Genomic DNA, 20,287 nt, shown 5'->3' with positions numbered 1-20,287 from the left:
CAGGACAGGGGCACGATCGCTGCCCTGCTCCTACTGGCCACACTATTCCTGATACAAGCCAGGATGCTGTTGGCCTTCTTGGCCACACTGCTGGCTCATATTCAGCTGGCTTTCAACCAGTACCCTCAGATCCCTCTCTGCCAGGCAGCTTTCCAGCCACTCATCCCCAAGCCTGTAGCGTTGCATGGGGTTGTTGTGACCCCAGTGCAGGACCCAGCACTTGGCCTTATTGAACCTCACACAATTGGCCTCGGCCCATGGATTCAGCCTGTCCAGGTCCCTCTGCAGAGCCTTTCTACCCTCCAGCAGATCGACACTTCCAAACAGCTTAGTGTCATCTGCAAACTGAGGGTGCACTTGATCCCCTCGTCCAGATGACTGATAATGATGTCAAACAGAACTGGCCCCAACACCAAGCCCTGGGGAACTCTGCTTGTGACCGGCCTCCAACTGGATTTGACTCCCATTCACCACCAGTTTAAAACCAGTTGGGTGCATACCCACATTTAGGAAGCAATGCTCATGCCAGTTGCCCAGGCTAGCTACCTCCTGTTCTGACCCCAAATCGCTCCAGCTACTGACTTGTATTTGCAACCAAAATGTTTTAATCTTTCAGATTAACTTATTATGAGGTGTGCACAGCCCACAATAAAAGAGAACTTTTTTCCTTCGCAATCCAAAACTCCAGCCACGCTGCCTCCGCTTCACAGCTTCAATGGTCATGTTTTGGGAAAGGCTTTTTGACTTTTCTGCTCGTAGAAAAGAGGCACCAGATACCCACAATGAGACAAGTTTCTGATCCTACAGCAGCTGTAAGTACACAGCATGCTGGGTAACACCTGAAAAGTTCCCTCTTAAGATTAATGCTCAGGAAGGGAAAGGAATTAGCAGCAAGACTCAGTTCTGCAATGAGAAAGGTTTAATTAATAGGTTTCAGCATAACACATAGGTGGTTTCTCTGTAATCCCTTTGCTAAACCCAGGACCAGAAGACACTGGGAGAAGCTCCCTCCTTCTGTCTGGCTTTACAAGCGGTGTACCTGTACAAACCAGCAACTGAGACTCACATCACAAATATCCCACTAGCTAAATCCCCGGACACGGATGACTTGTCATACAGGGAGTTTGCATGAGGTTGTATTGCTTTATAAAGGGTTTTACTAGCACACATTTCATATGACTTGAAAACTCAGTAGTGGCTTCCTGGATAATGTGGCTGGCCCAAACTCATACCCATAAAACTTTTATAATCGGACCAAACTGCCACCTAGTATTTTAACATCACATACTATGCAGGGAAGCTGGTTTAGAGAGCTTTAAGTGTTATATATTTGCTCTACTTCCTCCTGTCTCCAGTGATTCCGTAACTGCCAGGAGCAAATGGTACCCAGCTGTACAGTTAGAGACACAAATATGAACATTTCTCAGGTCACTTTTAGTAAGTTTGCTATTAAGCATAAAGACAAGAAGCCTGCTATAACTTCTTTTCCCACTCGTGCTCTGTCTATCCAGAGAAAGCAATGGCCCGTTTCTTGACCTGTACTGCACATAGGGCTTTCTCTGTGGCAAATTTACAGCCTGAACCTGATTTCAGGTATGTACTTGTAAATTAGCAGAGCTGTATCCAGCGGCATATCGGAGAGCAGGCAATCCTGGCTCTCAGCCCTCTTCAGCTTCTGAATCCTTGTGTGCAAAAAATGAAAGAGCTGCTCACATCCACAGAGTGGAATGAATTAGTTACTCACAAAAGATAACATTTTACACAAAACCACTGTTCACTGAATAAGAAAGTGCTGAAAACTTCTGCATTTCTGCAACATGAGTGTGTGTTTAAGAATCCCCTCTGGATAATCTGCATGTAAATGAGGCAACATTAGTTGCGAGCATCTCTGGGAACTTAAACTGGCTACACATTCTGAAAGTTAAGTAAAAACAGAACCATGGGAGAGAACCCCTAATTACCACATAGCGAGGGTACTGATTAAAACCATCAGGGCAGGGATCCTGTGTTTCATTAAATAAATACACCAAGTTCAGCTTTATTGTTATTTTAGCTGATGAAGGAAAAATAAAGTCTACCTCCGCGTGCATGAAATTACCTAAATTCAAAGACTCACTGGCAACAGACTTCATATAGTGCAGGATTTTTTTTCTTAATGTTCGTATTTAAGTAGCTCACTACAGTTACTTAGGTTAATACAAAAATACCGAAGCAGTTAACCCCTGGCATTTCAGCTTTCTATATAAAGCCATTTCTTTGGGTTTCACACGGCAAGGTGTAACTAATAAATGCAACATTAGAATATTATTTTAATAATTTTTTGAATTAAAAGCAGAGAAGAACTAGACAGCATTTTGGTATAATGGATAAAACCATCTCATTCATTCTCTAGCTTATAGAGGGGGTTTGCTGCTTTCTGGCTACTGCATTGAGTATTCAAAACCGATTGCCAAGAGCTTGAGCAAACAACCTTAGTGAGGTCATTTCTGGGTAGCAATTTCACAGAGGGTTTACTTCAATTAGAGAAAGACAGACATGAATTTGTACATAGGGAGCAAATTTCCTCTTGCTACTAGCAAACTCAATTTAGTTACACTACTCAAGGCACGAGAACACCATTTTCTGGGGTATAGCGATATCTGCAGTCTATACCTCATTGGTAAATAAAAAGTATTAGGGTTACCTCTGCTGACATTTCCAGAGTATGCAATCATGTCAAAAAGATGTCTCCCTACTCTTTTTCCACCAGTATTGCCAGCCTCAAGAGGGGACCCCACATCCAGAACTGATACTGCTGGTTAATGGGATCCAGCCTCTTTGAGGAACATTTCAGCATAATCTCAACATTTTCATGGAAGAGAAAGTGACAAGTCTGATGAGTTAGTTTTACTAAGTACTTTAAGAGCTCAAGTTTTGTCAAGAGCTTTGTTCAAGAGCTGAACAAAGTTAATACAGAGTAAGTTTCACCATCCTGGTCTCCACCCTGCTCTCTTCAAAAGTTTGTAACCTAGAAGCCAAATAAAGATAGAAGAAAAGCGATGCAGGTACACCAACACTTGCAGAGTCATCAGCACTGTTATTTTAAGTGGTATAAAATTCTCTTCACCTGCTTACCCATATATTAGTAATCCATTAATTTTTGTAGGTGACGTTCTGTTTTTAAGGGTTATGTAAGGTTAAGACATAACCCAGTGCCTGTTTTCCTGGGCAGCTGGTGTAAGAAAGAAGGGCCATCTAGCATTTAGAGCCACATTTTCCAAAGAAATACTGAATGAGTCTTTGGTTTGTGAATGCTCCACATCAGAATGCAGTAGGTAGAAAAACTAAAATATTTGCTTCTCAGTTCTCCACCTGCATTGAGCAGAGTGACTCAGTTTTCCAAGTACATATAAGGCAGCATTCTTATAAGTGACTGCAACTTTCAAAAGGGCAGTGAGTGATAAATAATGACAACAAAGATCTAAGTCTGCTATAACCTACAGATCCTACTTTCCTCATTAAATAATTAATTTTAAAACATCAGAAATAGTTTTGGCTTTACAAATGGTTAAAAGGGAACACATGTGGGAGACTGGACTAGCTGACCTACAGGAGCCCCTCCTAACCAGCATTTCGGTCATTCTAATGTGACCAAGCATTTATGCAGTGCAGCCAAGATTTCCAGCTCCCAAAGCATTCATTTATATTCCTCCTCCCACCCTTTCTTGGGCCTAATTCATAAGCTCACAGTACTTTCACAATGAATGAATCAAAGATACCAAAGAAACCTAAAAAAAAAAAAAAAAAAAAAAATCCCAAACACTAAGCAGTGAACTGCTAGCCCATGAAACTCCCCTGATGTTAGTGGGGATGCTGAATGTAACCAAGCATGTATCCATGACATTAATAAAAAAAAAAAAGCTACAAGATAGATCTTATATGAAACACTTCATTCCTTTCTCAAGTGCTGCTTTTGTCTTAGCTTCTCATAAGCTGAGGAAAAGATAGAGGAAAAGGGAGGGAGGAAGCACGTAATTCACTGCCCATAAAAATAAACCTAATATTCATTAAAAGCCTGAACATTTTGAGCAGAATCAAATACTGAAGCAATGCTTAATGCCTTCACCACCATTGCCTGCTCTATCTGAATGTCATTACCAAAGAGCGGATGATTACTTGCATTAGGAAGTTGAAGCCAAAAGAATAATGTCTCCCAAAGCAGCCAATTGGGGGAAAAAAAATAAAAATCTGTGAACAGCTGCGTGATTGCTGCACAACAGTTGTGGGAAAGCAGTGCAATAAGGTCAGATTCTGATCCCTTACATCACTGTGTATTGAGGCAAGCTCTACTGCAGAGAGAAGCCATTACAGAGGTAAAATAAGCTCAGAGTCCGGTCCACAATCTGTAGGACAGACAAGCAGAATACAGCTCATTAGCCTAGCTATATGAATGCCATTATTCAAACAAAATTATTACGACGTTTTTCTTGACCTCAGCTACTCGCTGCGACAAGCCATGCGTATTTTAAGAGAAGAGGCAATTCAGACCCCAAGAGATCTCATTCTGGTTCACCTCACATGCTTCTACTAACTGTTATATCCAATTAAGGCTGCCAGTTTTATGAACTACTATATATTAAAGAACACCACAAACCTGACTGTACCCTCCCAATAAAATGAAAATGCTGTTTGAGTACCTTCCTTAAAAGCTAAATGAAAGCTTGATCCTGTGGTTATGATTACATTTTGGTTTGCAGGATTAGTCAGTTGTATTATGCCCCTATGCGCGCACAGGGCAGGTTTCTGACCAAATCATTCAATCTTTTTGAAAAGCCATCTACTGACCCCTTCCTCCATCTCAAAACTAATCTAGGTTTTAATGGCTGATCCATTTATCCACAGTACTCAAAAATCTCTGCAACAAGTTAACATGATTATAATGTAGTAAGCTCTTCTGATACTATTACAACTACCCAGGGGATATACAAGAAAGACATTATGCCAAGGAACGAGTCAAAATACAGAATTGGTACTCTTGTAAACTGAGAGTTGGGATTTTTGCAGGGAGGGAGATGGAGAACTTGGTTTATTCCTCTCTTTTCCCCTCCTGAAAGAGTTGCAGGAAAGTGAAGGCTTTTTTGTTAGCAAGGATTGAATGAAGAGATGAAGCCACTATCCCAGGACAAAAATTTACACATGGCAACTATGGAACAAGATGAGAGTTCACAGCAGTTCTTTATTTGTGCAGGTATTTATACAGCCTTCTTGTACTCCTAAAATTGAGTAAAAGGAGAGCTGATACTTCAACAGGAATCCATTTTGGTTTTGTTCCCTATTAAAACTTAATTTGATGATCTTAACCTTAGATCTGAATGCATATTTCCTAGCACCCCCAGCATTCTGAAATGAACAATAGTTGCAAGAAGTTTTTTTAAATAATAAAGGTCAAGCTAAGTGATTAATGCGTTCTTTAATGTGTTGTGCTGATTTTGTTCCAAAATAAGCAGCTGCTTTATATAAACTGCTTCATTTCTCTTGAACAGCAAATCACGAAAAAAGTAGAAGAAATCACTCCCACATGAGTCTTTTAAAGCTCATGTTGTTCATCACATAACACAGAAGTAACCTGTTGCCCCTGAACAACAGAAAAGCGTCCTCAGATGAACCAGTCCTATACAATGAATACTACACATTTTTATAGATATTCACTGAGCAAACCCCTTAGAAACAGTTAAGAAAATAGCAAGGTTAGGAGAACAGCTGATTCTTAATTCATATCCATATTCAGTCCCAAAAGTCACATTAGAATTTGTCTAGCAATGCCTAATTAAGACAAATCAAATAAAACTTCTCTGTTGTGTTCTAGCAATCACTATGGGTGACAAAGTCAGATGAAACTAGCCCATGAAAGCTTCGTGAATATTTTTAAGCAAGAAATATTCTACGTCCCCCCACAACTGGCTCAAGGGACTTGACAACAAGAGATCTTGCACCTCTAAGCAAAACACAGGTTGAAAATACAAGTGACAGTAGCTTCTCACAATTGCAGAATATCAGAAGGAGTTATAATCCACAACAGATTGTTCAAATCAGCCTTGCTCACTCACTCGAACACTTCTTTGTTATGTACGCTCATCAGAGAAATACTTGGCAGTGTTCACATGTAAATCAGCAGCAGCTTTTTGGATCACCTCTTTTAATGTAGAATCAGCTCAAACTTTTCAGAATTATGATGTTTCACTAGAATGCTTTTCAGAAATACAATGCACTGCTGAAGACTCAGGCAGATGGCTTGGCTGAGACAGTTCGCAATTTGAAAATTGTCTCCAGTCAGATTTTATTGAAAATAAAAATCAGCAAGTCTTTCTGAGATTATCTTACATACAAAAAAAGCAGCAGTTACTGAAAGATACAGGGTCACAAAATAGACTGCCTCATTCCCTGGTCCCAGCCCCAGGGTTAAATGCTACCTAAGTTATGTGATTTCTAAATGGGATTAATTAGTAGCTTCAGTCTCGTTCTTGGCAGATACATCACCATTGCATCCAGCAGTATTTGGCACTGTAACATGCAGACCTCACCTTACTCCTGTTCACAGTTCTACTCTCCCATGCAGCTGAAAAGGGACTACATATACAATTAAGGCAAGCAGGAAGCAGTTCTTATGGCCAAATAAAAGCTACGTTTGGGAAATACCTGGAGAACAAACCACCCTCTTGTACGGTTCCCTTCAGTCAGAATCAAAAGCCACAGATGGGCCTGTGAGAAAAAGTCTTAGTTCAGGTTTTCACCACAAGAAGTTTGCTGAGCTCCTATTCTCTTAGTCCAGCACATGTCACTAGAGTGATGTCACTCAGTATTGGTTTGTTATTTTTTACTTTAGAAGTATCTTCTATACAAAGATTAAATTAGCAACTGATGGAGAAATTACTCTCGTCCATCATCTGTCAAGGGAGCATAAGTTGACCAGCTGCATGCTACTCTTCAGACCACTGGAAGCTTTGCAAGCAGTGCAGTCCATTACCTGAAGATTATTATGCTTATTCTCTCATTGACAGATAAAAAAACTGCTTTCCAAAGCAAGTCACCCCAGTATTCCCTGTTTCAACCTGTAGTTCAAAGAAAATACATCGACAACTCTGACTCTGTGATCTACCCAGCACTAAGAAGTGATCCAGCGTCGCCAACCAAACACCTTCTGCATCCCTGTCTCTTGACAGACCATACACAGAGCCTCCTACGGCTATCCTCTGAACTTGGACTAGTACACAGAACCCAGGCCTTATTCCCTGAAAACAAAAGCAAATCCCAAAGCGGTGGTGAGTCTAGGGGAAGAAGTGGAGGCAGGGGGCTGCTCTTTTGTTTGACGTGCCGAGACAAAACTCGGTGGAGTTATTTCATTTGTGTCAGGGGCCTGATTCTCCCCCGCTTTACTCTTCTTTCAGACCAGTGTGGGTAATTAAGTGAGGGTTGAATCAGGCCCCTCATATATAAATGGATCATTTGAAGTTATACACGTTACTTTACATGGAAAAAATTCAAGCTTTTAAAAAATGAGCATATAAAATATAAAAAGACATTTAAAGCGCGTGCGCGTGCACACACACGAGCCAGTTTTACTTTGCACTGCCTGTTCAGTAGAACAGATAGCCTGTTCTCTGACTCTCTTTTAACTGCAAACCTTATACTAGCTGTGTATATTTTGGACCTTTTCCCATCCTACCATGATTTCCTGTCTGAGTCTGCAGCCCGTGGCAACAGCAGAAAATTGGAGTGCAGGCTTTGCAGATGGTAGTAGGCCAAATGCCCTGTGCCAGTTTAGTATCTTCTTCCATAACATATTCATTATCTAAGTCTTGGCTATATGGCAAGAGTTACTTTCATGCTAATAAATTATATTCATTTTAATTTATAAATTGTGCTTGCCTTTGGGAAGCTCTGGCCTTCTGCAAGGAACGTAAAAAAAAACACAATCACACAGCCTTACATATACATCATCATAGTATAAAAGGAAAATGATATTCTGAACTGCTGTCAAGGTAGAAAAAAATTCAGTTTTATCACTCAATTCCAGCAGGTCACAGGTCACTTCAACTGTTTCAAAACAAAACAGTCCCCGCCCCAAATTTATTGATGTGCAGCACATACATCAGTCCACAAAATAACCTATGAGAAGAGCTGCATTTCCACGTCTGCAACAAAAATATGAAACCCGAGATTATATACACAGGGAAAAGGTGCCAGAAACAATTCCAAGGTTGCTTTCCATCGGGAAATGTAGTGTTAAACATGAATCTTCCCTGAGTGGTTTTAATAAGAGACTCTGCATCTGGCATTGCCCTGAAAGAATGGGGATCAGGGAGTAGTGGGGGGGAAGGACCTTCTTTTTTCAAGGCATAATATGAAAAAGAACATACCAGTCACCCGCCCACCGGCACAGCTACAAAACTACCTCAGTGTAGAGATGTTTTAAATCCTCCCTGCCCCCAGCACACAAGACAGGACATCCAGGATTTCCACAGAATGAATGGTCACCCATCAAAGCTTCTCCCACCTCGAGGTGTAAAGCCCTGAAGTTTATTACAGCAGAGTACTAAAACCAAAACTACCTCAGACAAACACGTGGCCTCAATCCAAGTGATTTCAGCAGCAGAGCCCAGACAACTGCTTCAGAGAGAATCCAGTCTTTGCTGGTAAGCAAAATCACTCCTTTGCTACTGTAAGGAATCACAGACTAAAATCCATTAGCCACTGCTTTATTCCAGAATGAAACTCTCTGGTGTCTCAGCACTGGGTAAATAAACACACTGTATTTTCTCCTCCTGAGCCTAGGTGACAACTCCAATCCATTTTCCTGGCTTCCTCCCTTTCTCCTCTTCCACCTACACACCAGGTAGAAGCATTACTCAGAACTAAGATATTCACAAACCTATTCTGGATACCAATCAAAACCCCATTAAAGCTAATGGAAATTATTCCTTTGGTTCCAGCAAAATGAAACTTCAAGGTAAGCGGCACCTCTTGCATGGATTCTGAGCTTGCTTTCAGTAGCAGTTAATTGACAACAATTCTGACAAATTTCCTACTTGAAGATCTTGCTGTCATCACCTTGAAGTATCTCATAAGTTCAAACAAAGCTAATACGCAAGCCAAAATTTCTAAATATACTGCTAAAGCATAAGAGACCTTTTCATAACACTTTGGGGTGGGGGAGGAAGCCCACAGATAAGCTTTAGAAGTCTTTCTGTATTGACAATGGAATGAAATAGTTTATTAAAAACAGCTAATAAAGATACTATTCCTTGGTTGCCTACTATTTTAGTTTTCCATCTTCTTCCCCCCCGCTCTAAGTTAAACTATCACTTTAGTGAAAATATCCAAAGACACCTTATAAATTTGATATAACAACTTTAAAAGTACTAGAAACCATATTAAGACCATAATAAAACTGTACCAGTTCAACTCTGGAGGGATTTTTACCATCTCTAGACTAAACAAAATTACGAGTGCAAGTTGAGCACAAAACAGGGCAGGGAGTAGAGGGAAGATAACATTCAAACCAAAGAGCAGAAATTCAGCGTGCAATTAACCAGAAATTCTATCCATCCCCACAGAGGAAATATATTTCATTATATATTATCTCTTATATTATTACAACATACATACATCCCTAACATTTTGGTTAGACCTGTGGTATTATCTCAGGAAATTGCACAAAAATTGAGAAAGAAATAAAAAGGAAACCTCTCAACCATTTGCAATGCAGGAACAGATGAGCACTTCCGAGAACAAATCTAGCGTGCGCCAGAGAGAAGGCTGAGACACCCACTACTACAGGTTAGAAGAAGCTGCAGGATCATCAGTGGATCATCCAAGCGGAATCAAAGTTAAAGATGAGTGAACTCCCTAAAAGCAACTGGAAAACTGGGGTTTTGCTTTAATCTACTAGTTTTGACATCAGTCTGTGCTGCATGGAGTACTGGGTAGTCTTTTAAGTTAAATAAGCAAAGTAGAAACTGATTTCTATTAAACATTAAAAAAAAAAAAATCAAAAACAGTTTGAAGAAAGAATTTGAGACGAAACCGGTCTAATTCCCTGCTTTAGCTGTTTGCCAATATTCAACTCTTGCCCTTCAGCTGAGAGAGTAGTGTGCTTTACTCACAAGCAATAAAAATGTAAATATTAGAAGAAAATCTATTCACTGTCATCTTTGAATTAATCAGGAAAAAGAACAGAGCTATATAGGATCAAGAAAATAACACATAATTATGTCTCTGCATGTTTATCTTTCTAATGTGTAAGTCCCAGCATAAACACGCAGTCATATTTTCTTCTTTATTCTCCAGGACCCAGGCAACAGGACTGCATATTGGGCTAGAAATGAAAAGTAACAGAAGTATCCAACATGGACTGTAAAATTATAAACACTAAAGAATGGGATCAGCAGATTATAGCTTCCATAGTGTTCCTTTCTTCTCATCCCTGAAATATCGTAAATAACATTTACTTTGATCTTGCATAGCCCCACAACAAATTTATCAGTTGTTATAAATCTACATGCATCAACTGAAAAGCTGGTCTGAAATGTTTATTTGGCTTCAGTTCTTAGTCTCTTAGCCTATGACTATACCACAAATGCCCTTAATCATCTCAAACTTTTTGGTGTCACTACACAAAAACTACAGCAATTACTTAAGCACATTTTCCACAGTTTTCCCCTTTTTTTGCTTATGTCAAGACTTCTTCATTTTTTAGACAGGGAGAGCCAAATGCAGTCTCCTGACAGAGCGTTGTGGCACTGTAACACTACAAAAAAAGCATCACTTTGGTCACTTGGAAACTTGCCTAGCTTTCTTCTAAGTTTTTTAAAATAAAATAATTAAAAATAAGCAGTGATTAGATTTCAATTTCACACACCTAGCAGAAAACTCGTCAAATAGCTGACTTGACACTTGTACATAGGATAAGCAAACAGAGATGCATATTCTCAGCATAAGACAGCATAGTTAGCATAGAGAGAAAGCCTTGCATGAAATACATGAGCAATGTACACTGACCCAACATGATTAAGAGGATGCTTTTACCTTCTACTGTCCCTATCACTCCACAGCCTGTCCCTATCACTCCAGAAGCTGGTATTTTGCTCAATTCGGATGTGAAGCAGGTTAAATAGCCTGGTGGACATCAAACAAATTTTAAGAAAGGAATGGTCTGGGTGTAATAATTAAACAACCAGAACAAGACGGACAAGTGCTCAGGCTTACAACTAATCTATGAGTTGCCTGGGTCAAACCCATACAAAGAACACGGGACAGTTTTTACCTTCATCCTGTCAAGCAAGCAAAGGACATTCACAGCAATCCCTGTGACCAGATTTAACGATTCTCACAGGTTAAAGTCTACAAAATCGGTTTCGTTGAACATCTATTTCAAAGAAACGTTTCACCTTAAGATCATACTAAAGACCAAATCAAACAATTGCCTCCTAGAGGACCATCACGAAAGATATTAGCTAGACTATAGTTAATGAAATCACATGATTAACTAACAGGTTTTGAGCAGATGAGGAACAAGTTTACAGTTCTAGGGGACTTTCATCTGCAAGTAACACACAAGCAAGTAGGTTTTAATAGACAAGGATTTTATAGCTCAGAATTCCATTTAACTTGAATCGAAAAGACCAATCCTTAGTTTCCACTCCTGAAGACAGCAGCATTTGCAGCATACCCTTCCCTCAGAACTTACTTTCACACTATTAATTCTATCCCACATATTCCATTCTCACAAAAGCTGCAACCACCACCCTAGCAGGCTGCAAGCAGACACTTTAATTACAGGTTGACAAACAACCCTCAGCCATGCCCTGCCCATAGCTGGCCTGTCCCAGCACTGGTCTCTCCTCGCTCCAGTTGCCAAGCATACCAAAGTCACACCCGCTGGAGCCAAACGTTTCCCAAGGACCAGAATGAGCTCACAGTCCCAGCTCGATTTGTGACCTAAGTCAGAAGGCAAGTCTGGCTGTGTTTGGGCGAAAGGAACAAACCTTTCTGCATCTGTGCATCCTTTCCTATTATTTCTTTCTTGTGATAAGGCCTGCGCTGCCAACAAGACGGCTCCATTTAATAGGCTCTCCTCGCTCATAAACGCACAACATGGAATCTTTAAATTGACTTAGCAATGCTCTCAACAAGGTCCAGCAGGGTGGTTTGGGGAGGGTTGGTTGTTTGGTTTTGTTGTTGTTTTTTTTTTAACATTGCTCTTGTTCTGTTAGGGAAGGAACCAGAGTTCTGTTGAAATATTTTTGTCCCAATTTGTAAATTAAGAAAGCATGAAGCCACCATTGTACTGGTTTTACCATTGCCTCAGGCTGGCTTACATTTAACCAAATGTCATCTCACTTATGTTCAAAATAACAAGTGAATTAATCCCATTAAAACAAGAGCAGCATGAGAAATGATTGGGTTTATTCTTCTGTTCATCAGCCTGAATTCTCATTGTTCAATGTGAGCAAATGGACATTTTCTTCTGTTGACTACTGGTGTAGTAGAACTTAGAGGTTTTTCTTAATGCCCAGAGTATAAGAGTGCAAAGCAGAACTCCTGAGCCTGTAACGATGTGAAAATGTTTATAAATAAGGACCACATGTATTGACTTGAAAAGCTTAGCATTGACTGAATGCAAAATGAGAGCTACAATGTAAATGAAGAATTATTTTGATCTTGTTTCCAAACATTCAGAAGAATAAAGACTGCCGAAGGACTTGCTGGACACTGCTGAGTATCCCGTGGTTTTACTGTGTTTAGAAGCCTCTCTTTCTTGTCTTTTGAATTTGGCTGGCACAATGGACAAATTGCTCAAGACAAACACCTGTGCATTTTACTTTAAGACAACATATCAACTTAGTGAAGATCACAGGATTAATATTACCTTTGGCCTTATTTTTCTATTTTCTTACATTGCTATAAGACAAGTTTGGTTTTTTTTTTTTAAATGAACTTACTTCTAGATCAACATTAAGATCTTGGGTTTAATCTTCCAAGAGCAAACAGGCACTTTTGAGCTTCGATTCTTTCTGAAGTTATTTAAGTGCTTGAGTCCTAAGCCCATGCCCTTCTGCAACTTAGTAATTGTGTAATAAGTGAATTTTATACAGTCTATCGTAAATAAGTATGTTCGGTACTTCTTACATTTCATATGACAGAGGGCTTTAAAGCTTAAACATTTCCCTTGCAGTGTTGCATACCCATGCATTACAACACCAAGATAGGGAAAGGGACAGAAAAATGAAATAGATAAGGAAGGAAGCTCTAAATGGACCATTAACTAGACTAATTGAAATATACCACGTACATGAGCAGAAACAAATTATTACAGCATGAAAACGTTACAATAACATTAATACCCAAACAAGATTTTTCAGTGTAAAAAGATCTTTCATCTCAACCCCATTATCAAAACACAATTTATTCAAAAACTCAGTGCCACCCTATATTACTACTGCAATTAGTTTTGGCATAGCCCCAAATTAGGTAGGATTAAGACTTCAAAACAGCTAGAATACATACAACATCCATGCACTGGGTGAGTGCTGATCTCAAGAAAGAGGAGGCAATACTAGAGACCAGTTAAGGAAACTCACTGACAACCAGCAACTCCCCCTAGATCAGATGAGTTTAGGGTTCAAGTCACATGAGAAATTAAGTGGGGTACATGAAAAAAAAAAAAAAGCCACCCACAAACCCATCACACCCTGGAAGTTCAGAAAGACTGTATGCTGCAAGATCTTCCAACTGGAAATGAGACAATTTAATTTTAATGATTCCAATATCAGAAGACATGACATCAACCATATCGTATTTTATTACTAATATGAATGCTCAAAGCTCATGCCTCATTTTCTGCAGACACACAAAAAACCCATGCAAGAACACCTCAAGTACCACACAAGTGTTCACTGCTAAACTTTGAGCTAAACCAGCTTGATATTTCACCTGAAAAATAAATTTAAAAAAACAAAACAAAAAAACCCAAAACAACAACAACAACCACCACCAATCCCAAACCCTGTTGGAACTTAGTTTTACATACCAAGGATAAAATTCTGTCCTGGCCTCAACAGCATTTGCTCAGTTCAAGCCCTTGGCTTTAGTAGCAACAACAGACTTCAGCCTTGACACAACAGGTCACAGACTTTTCTCTCCAAGAAGTTCCTTCTCCACAGGCCCAGCTCCTCAGCATCACAGGGATAAGCTGTCACTGACACTGATTCCACTTAAAATCCAAATATCAGCATTTGCTGCTAGTAGTTATATACTGAGGGAGTTCTAACACTTGCTCTTTAAGAAACTGAATTGAAGGGACCCAGATTTTATTGCCATGGTTTGAAGGATTAATTTCAGACAGCATTATTACTTCATTAATGAAGTTTTTCCTTTACTATCACTAAATGAAATATATATATACACACACAAAACCCACTATAAGGGAAAAAAATAGGCATTTTAGCTTTACTTGATAAACCCTTTAACATAAACAATATGTGTATCTGCAGATGTTTGTATTTTTAATTGTGCATCTAGTGGTTTGCATTTGTAGGAGAGGTGAGCATGTATATACAAGTGCTAACATTTAGGCTTAAAGGATTTGTCCCTGTGGGTTTGTGGATGTAAATCCAAGTTGTTGAATGTGTGGGAGTCGAAACACATGAGGTATGCTGGGGGTACACTGGTACGGAGGTGAATGAAGCCATAGCTCCAATAGTATCATAGCTACGACCAGCTCATCCAACAGGAAAACGTGCATGGAGGTCTATCAATATTCCTGCCCTGGAATCCCCAGTAATCAACATTGCTGCAGAGTACTGCTTCAGATACGATGACACAGAAGACAGAAGTGGGCATTTGATTTTCTTAATGATTTGCAAACCACCTGCGGCACTTCTGTACCAGCCTTGTACTTCTACTCAGCTTAGCTTATTGATTGCATTTGCAACTCTCATCCCCAAAATGCACCCCTTCCAACATGCAGTTTTTCTCTGAATAGTTGTGAAGCTGATAGCTTATTAAAATTGATGAGGCTCTTTATGAGCACAACAGTTTGTTCAGTTCAGATAACGAAAGGGCATTCTAGTTATTGAAATGTCAATTTTTTTATGCTGGATTTCAGTACAATACCATGACTACACTGGAATTAAAAAAATATTTCAGACCATTTTGATAACTATAAAAAGGAACTGTTATAACAGCACAGCTCTAAAAAAAATCCTCGTTGTTAAAATCAGATGTAACTTTTAACCTACCTCAGTGCAGTGAGAAATATAAAAGAAAATTAGGTTAGTTAGTGATACTGAATCCAAAGTCCATGCTTGACGCTTGGTAGGGCATGACGCAGTGTTTAGTATCAGAGAGAAGAAAATTAACCCCTGGTCTAATTTATCAAGTCCCAATCATTCCTTCCCACCGTGAGGAAGAAAGGTTACGCATTTTCCCCCCTCAGCCCCTTTCTATGAGAAATGTTTCAAGACACAATGGTGTACATTTCAGACTCTACTTTTCTACTACTCATCAGCTGAGCAAATCAACAGACTAATTTGTGGATTAGTTGGCCCACAAAGAACTTCAAGAGTTTCTTCTGAGAGCTATGTGAAGAAATGGTGTTACCAATTTAAATTTACACACACAACTTTTTTTTTTTTTTTGGCAAAAACATCTGTCAACACTTACATCTATGGAACATCAGGATGTGCTGATGCATTAAATACCACAGCAGGTGTATTGCCACGTACTCCTGTGACAGCCAATAACCAGATAGCTAAGTACAAGTTAAATGCTGTAACTAATAAGGCAATAATATCAAAATGTATTTGCAGTGCTGACAGTTCAGATTCTAATCAGCCATGTACCAGTCAAACATAAGAACATCAAGTTAAAAGAATCACGTTTCCAAGGTAAGTTCATATTTCTCGTCTCCCAAACATTTTCAATGAATAGACTCCAATATTCCAGATTAGCGTGTCTCAAAATCCCTGTGAAGCTACCAGATATATTCTCTACTTCAGCTATATCAATCCAATGTGTATGATAGATCTCCATCTAATTAAAAAGAGAAAATAAGACATGTATTCCAATTTACATAACTTTTTTTTTTAACCTTCCAGTTGCTGCTTATAATTTTTGCTGCTTTTGTTTCATTTTCATTGCAGCTTGCATTGCATTGTTTTTGCAACGTCCCACCTAGACCCTGTCTGAAAAGACTTTGCCCTTGGAGGCATTAACACGCCCAGAGAGCCTTACAGAACTCCTTACGGCCACAAGTTCAGATGGCATTCCTCCTTCCAAGGCAGAAAGACCAAGTCCCAAACATGAAGTCAGAACTCACATTAACAGCAGAAAACGTCTCACAGAAACAGCAAAGTGTTGATTAAAGAACAGCTTCACAGAAAGGGTGAATAAATAAGCCACAGATTATTATTTATTTTAAAATAATATTAAAATTCCCCTTAAGCATTTATAGAGTTTTAAACTTTACCCTTCACACACCAGGTGTGGACTAACACATTTGTTACAATACAGAATATTCCGATTTCAGCCTCCAAAGCCTTAAGAACAGTTACTGGACTACTGTCTTTGATGGGAGATTAGTCACTGAAGAAATACAGGTCTAAACCTCAGTCTCTTGAGAATTTACGAAGATTTATGTATTTACTTACTGTTTCTTAGACTCCAAAGAAGCATGCTATCCTGATCTAATAGTGAAAATTGTATTCAATAGATCATAATGCCAAAAAGGTCCATTATGATAATCCAGTACAATCTTCTGGATAGTACACTGCCATGTTCATCCAGAGATTGCAATGCTTGACTGGTGTTAGAACTTAACCTCTAAGTGCTTTTTATCTCTAGCATCAAACTCAGTGCTATAAAGCAAAACCCAACAAACATATGCCAAGTTCGCAATTTACAAGTACTCCATTAAAATGTTCTTACTATAAAAGAAAAAGAAATTACAGTAAAGCAAGTTTTCCTATTCCTTATACTGGAATAAATCCAGTTATTCTACCATCAGATCTACCTCATTTAAATGAATGTAAAAGACAAGATCATTTGAAAGCACTGTGGAGAATGATGTGAATACTACTAATTTACAATTCCTAGAGGGAAAAAGAATAAAGACGTTATTTCAAGCTTTTTGCATCCATATAGAACCATTTGTGGTCTTACAACTATAAGAAAAGCCATTTGGAAGATTCACTGACTTGTGTCAGCTAAAAGACTACTGACAGACTGTCACAGGAAGTCACAGGATACCTTCATGTGAGGTTTTATTCAATTTTCAGCCTTAAAAAATGCATTCAATTATTGGCAGAATTGATCTGAAAGACAAGAACAACAAAAGAGGCAACAGAAGCCAAACCTTCTGTGGCCAGTGACTGCTTGGTACGCTATACAAGCGTTATCATAACTGACCATTTGGTGGTTTGAATATTTATAAGCATTTCCTTGCACCGTCACTCCTGTTTCCATTCAACACCAGCTCCCATTCATTCATTGCAATTTTTCCAAGAAGATTTCTCTTAAGAAAAAAAAAAAAAAAAGAAAAGCGCGCTCTGCGACAGACCGACTCTTCCTCTCCATTTTACACACAGAATGCCTGTGGCAGGAGCACTGCACAGAGAACAGCTAAAGTGTTTGTTTCACGTTACAGAATCACAATATTTTACTTCAGCTTCCCTGAATAAGGAACAAGAGAGGGAACCAAGCCCTCTTTTTGGACCTGGTGACAAATACCCCCATGGTACACAAAGAATCACGACAAGTGTTTTGGCAGAGGACAAGACATCCCCATACCTTTACAGTCTTCCATCTAAGAGCTTGTAGTTAAAAAAGTAGGTATCTGACTTTTAAAGTTACAGTTATGTCTTGTACCAGGGCCAAAAGCACATCCCAAGGGCTCCTCACATGTTATTTCACATACATTGAGTAACACTGTCAGTGGACAGAGGGCAAACAGAGCGCAGAAGAGAGGTTTTGTGAGCACCGTAATAGCTGCTGTCCTCCTACGTTGCAATTTGAACCAGGTTGACACAATGGGGACAGTCACTGCACCTTTCTACTAGTGATCAAATCACAACATTATTGCTTTGTTATAGGGTAACTGCAGGAAATCAATGCACCCAAGGAGCAGAAATTGAGTCGGCCCTTCTGTGACAAAGCGTTTCATTATTAACATTCACCTAAGGTATATTTTCAACAAAGAAAATCTGCTCCTTTACTTGTCTCTTGTTACAAGATTATCTCTTGAAGAGGACCAAGCCACTTGGCTTTATAAAGAGTTAAATCAGAAAGGTATTATGCATGGAATATCTGACCGTAACGACGAGGCCAGCAAAAGTCACGAAACTGTGTGTGGTACACAGAATAGCTTTCCAAATTGAATGTTCCTCTGTTTTCCATGGAAAAATATGGTACTCCTCAATGTGACAATGCAAAATAAACAGTGCAGCTTCTTAACAGAACTGTCATGACTTAAGTCTTTCAAATCGCACCTCAGTCTCATCGGAAGACGCCAACATTCCTCTATCTGCTTATTTGCTTAACTGTTCAAAAAGTCTGCTTTCTAAACAAATTACAGAGGTAAGCATCTTAATGCTATGTTATTCTCATTACTGAGGCACCATCCTACATGCTCACTTTGGCAAGCCAAGCACAAGCTCTTGTTTACTGCACCAGTGTAATTACAATTCAGGTTTCTACTAAGCTAGAAAGGAGTTTAAGTAACTTGTAGTTATAAGTTTTTGCTGAGAAACTGAATTTTACTACTGCAAAGACAAAAAAAAAAAATTTAACATTGTTTTCCCTCTCCAGGCTGCATGTGGGAATAGCATCTTTAAGACGAAACTGCATGGTACTCACTATAAGATAAATTTTGTTTAAAAACAATAGCGGTATTTTCTGCAAAGCAGCTTGAAAAGCACATTTCGTCTTACGGCTAGAGAGTGGCATGCTTGCATGCCAGTTCTAGTAAAAACACTCAAACCAGAAGCTGGTAGAAAGTCAGGAGACATTTGTTAAGACAACAAGGGCTTGGCTTCCCACAGCCTCTGCACCTTTTATAAACTGGTACACCTTAAGAATAAGGCAGGATCACTGTTGCCTGGTAAATCCATCACATCTGCTTTACGCACACACAAACCACGACCAAGATGCAATCCAGATGAAAAGAAAAACCAAAAAACCTCAAGTCCACAGAAATCAACAATTTTACTGTAAAGCTTGCTGGTATGAAGATTAGCAATGGTAAAAGCTGGATCTTACCATTAGCATTTTTCCCACAGATGAGATGCTCGTAAGGTTGCAACACTCCCCAAAGTTCAGCATCGTTGTTGATAACCATCTCCAGGATTTCAGCTGAGATCTCCCCTCCTCCACCATCCGGGCTCTGACTTGCCAAGACCCTAGCCTTAATCTCTTCTGCAAGGTTTTCCATGCAAGCGGTTAAGGAAATGGCTGCATATTCATGGATCCTAACCGAGATCCTGGTGTCCACCATCCACCTGAAAAACCTCCCCACTGAAAAGGTGAGGCCGCACCTAGCCGATTTGCCTTTCCTCAGTCCATCGCCAGCACTCATGCTGTACAGAGAGAGTGCCTTGACAGTCGCCAGGACGCAGCTTTCTGCCAACGACCAGCTCTGGATGAGCTTGATAGCGCTCTGCACCTCAAACCTGGTGCACTTGGAGTGCATCACGCTGAGCCGCTGAGCTTCCCTGGAGACCCTGATCAAGGCGCGCCTCAGTAACTGCGAGAGCCGCCTGACAGCTTCCTGAGAAAAGGTTCTGGTATTGCCACCTCCCTTCCCTTTTCGGAGTATTCTTCCAATGTCCTCATCAGTCCAAGGGTATTCCTCTAGGTCCGGCAGCTTAGGACACTTGGAAAAGATATCTGCAACCTCGGGGTCTTCCGGCAGAACAGTGTTCACGGTATCCCAGCTGTTGTTCCTACTGTTCATGGAGCCCGAGTAGTACCACCAGTTGCCTCTGTGCTGAGAAGAGGTGAAGGCTTGGGAGTTGGACTTGGAGGAAGAGAGACTGAGGGACCTGCAGGAATCCCCTGCCCCATAACCAGAGTCCAAAGTTAAATCCTCCAGGGTCTTCAGAGTAGAGCTGTATATCCCAGCCATAGGAAAGACGGGTTAAGCCAACCGCAAGCAGCGCGAAAGGTGAGGCTGGGACAGATCCCTCCGCCTACCGACGAGCCAGAGCCGCCTGCCCCACCAGCGGCGCGGGAGGATTCGCAGCACCGCGGGGGA

At 40.0% G+C, this 20,287-nt stretch overlaps 1 protein-coding gene across 1 annotated transcript in view; it reads right to left on the bottom strand.

The window, feature by feature from the left end:
- ABTB2 (ankyrin repeat and BTB domain containing 2) overlaps positions 1-20,214 on the bottom strand; it is a 134,801-nt gene extending 114,587 nt beyond the window's left edge. The window contains exon 1 of the mRNA XM_009637052.2: positions 19,294-20,214. Within this exon, the coding sequence (XP_009635347.1) occupies positions 19,294-20,158 (865 nt within the window). The 5' untranslated portion in view covers positions 20,159-20,214. The remainder of the gene's footprint in view (positions 1-19,293) is intronic.
- Between the last annotated feature and the right edge of the window lie 73 nt (positions 20,215-20,287).

The sequence above is a fragment of the Egretta garzetta genome, unplaced genomic scaffold, assembly GCF_000687185.1.
Source record: "Egretta garzetta isolate BGI_Z169 unplaced genomic scaffold, ASM68718v1 scaffold454, whole genome shotgun sequence".
Taxonomy (NCBI): domain Eukaryota; kingdom Metazoa; phylum Chordata; class Aves; order Pelecaniformes; family Ardeidae; genus Egretta; species Egretta garzetta.
The sequence above is the reverse complement of the archived record's forward strand: the minus strand, read 5'-3'. Positions and strand labels throughout refer to the sequence as shown.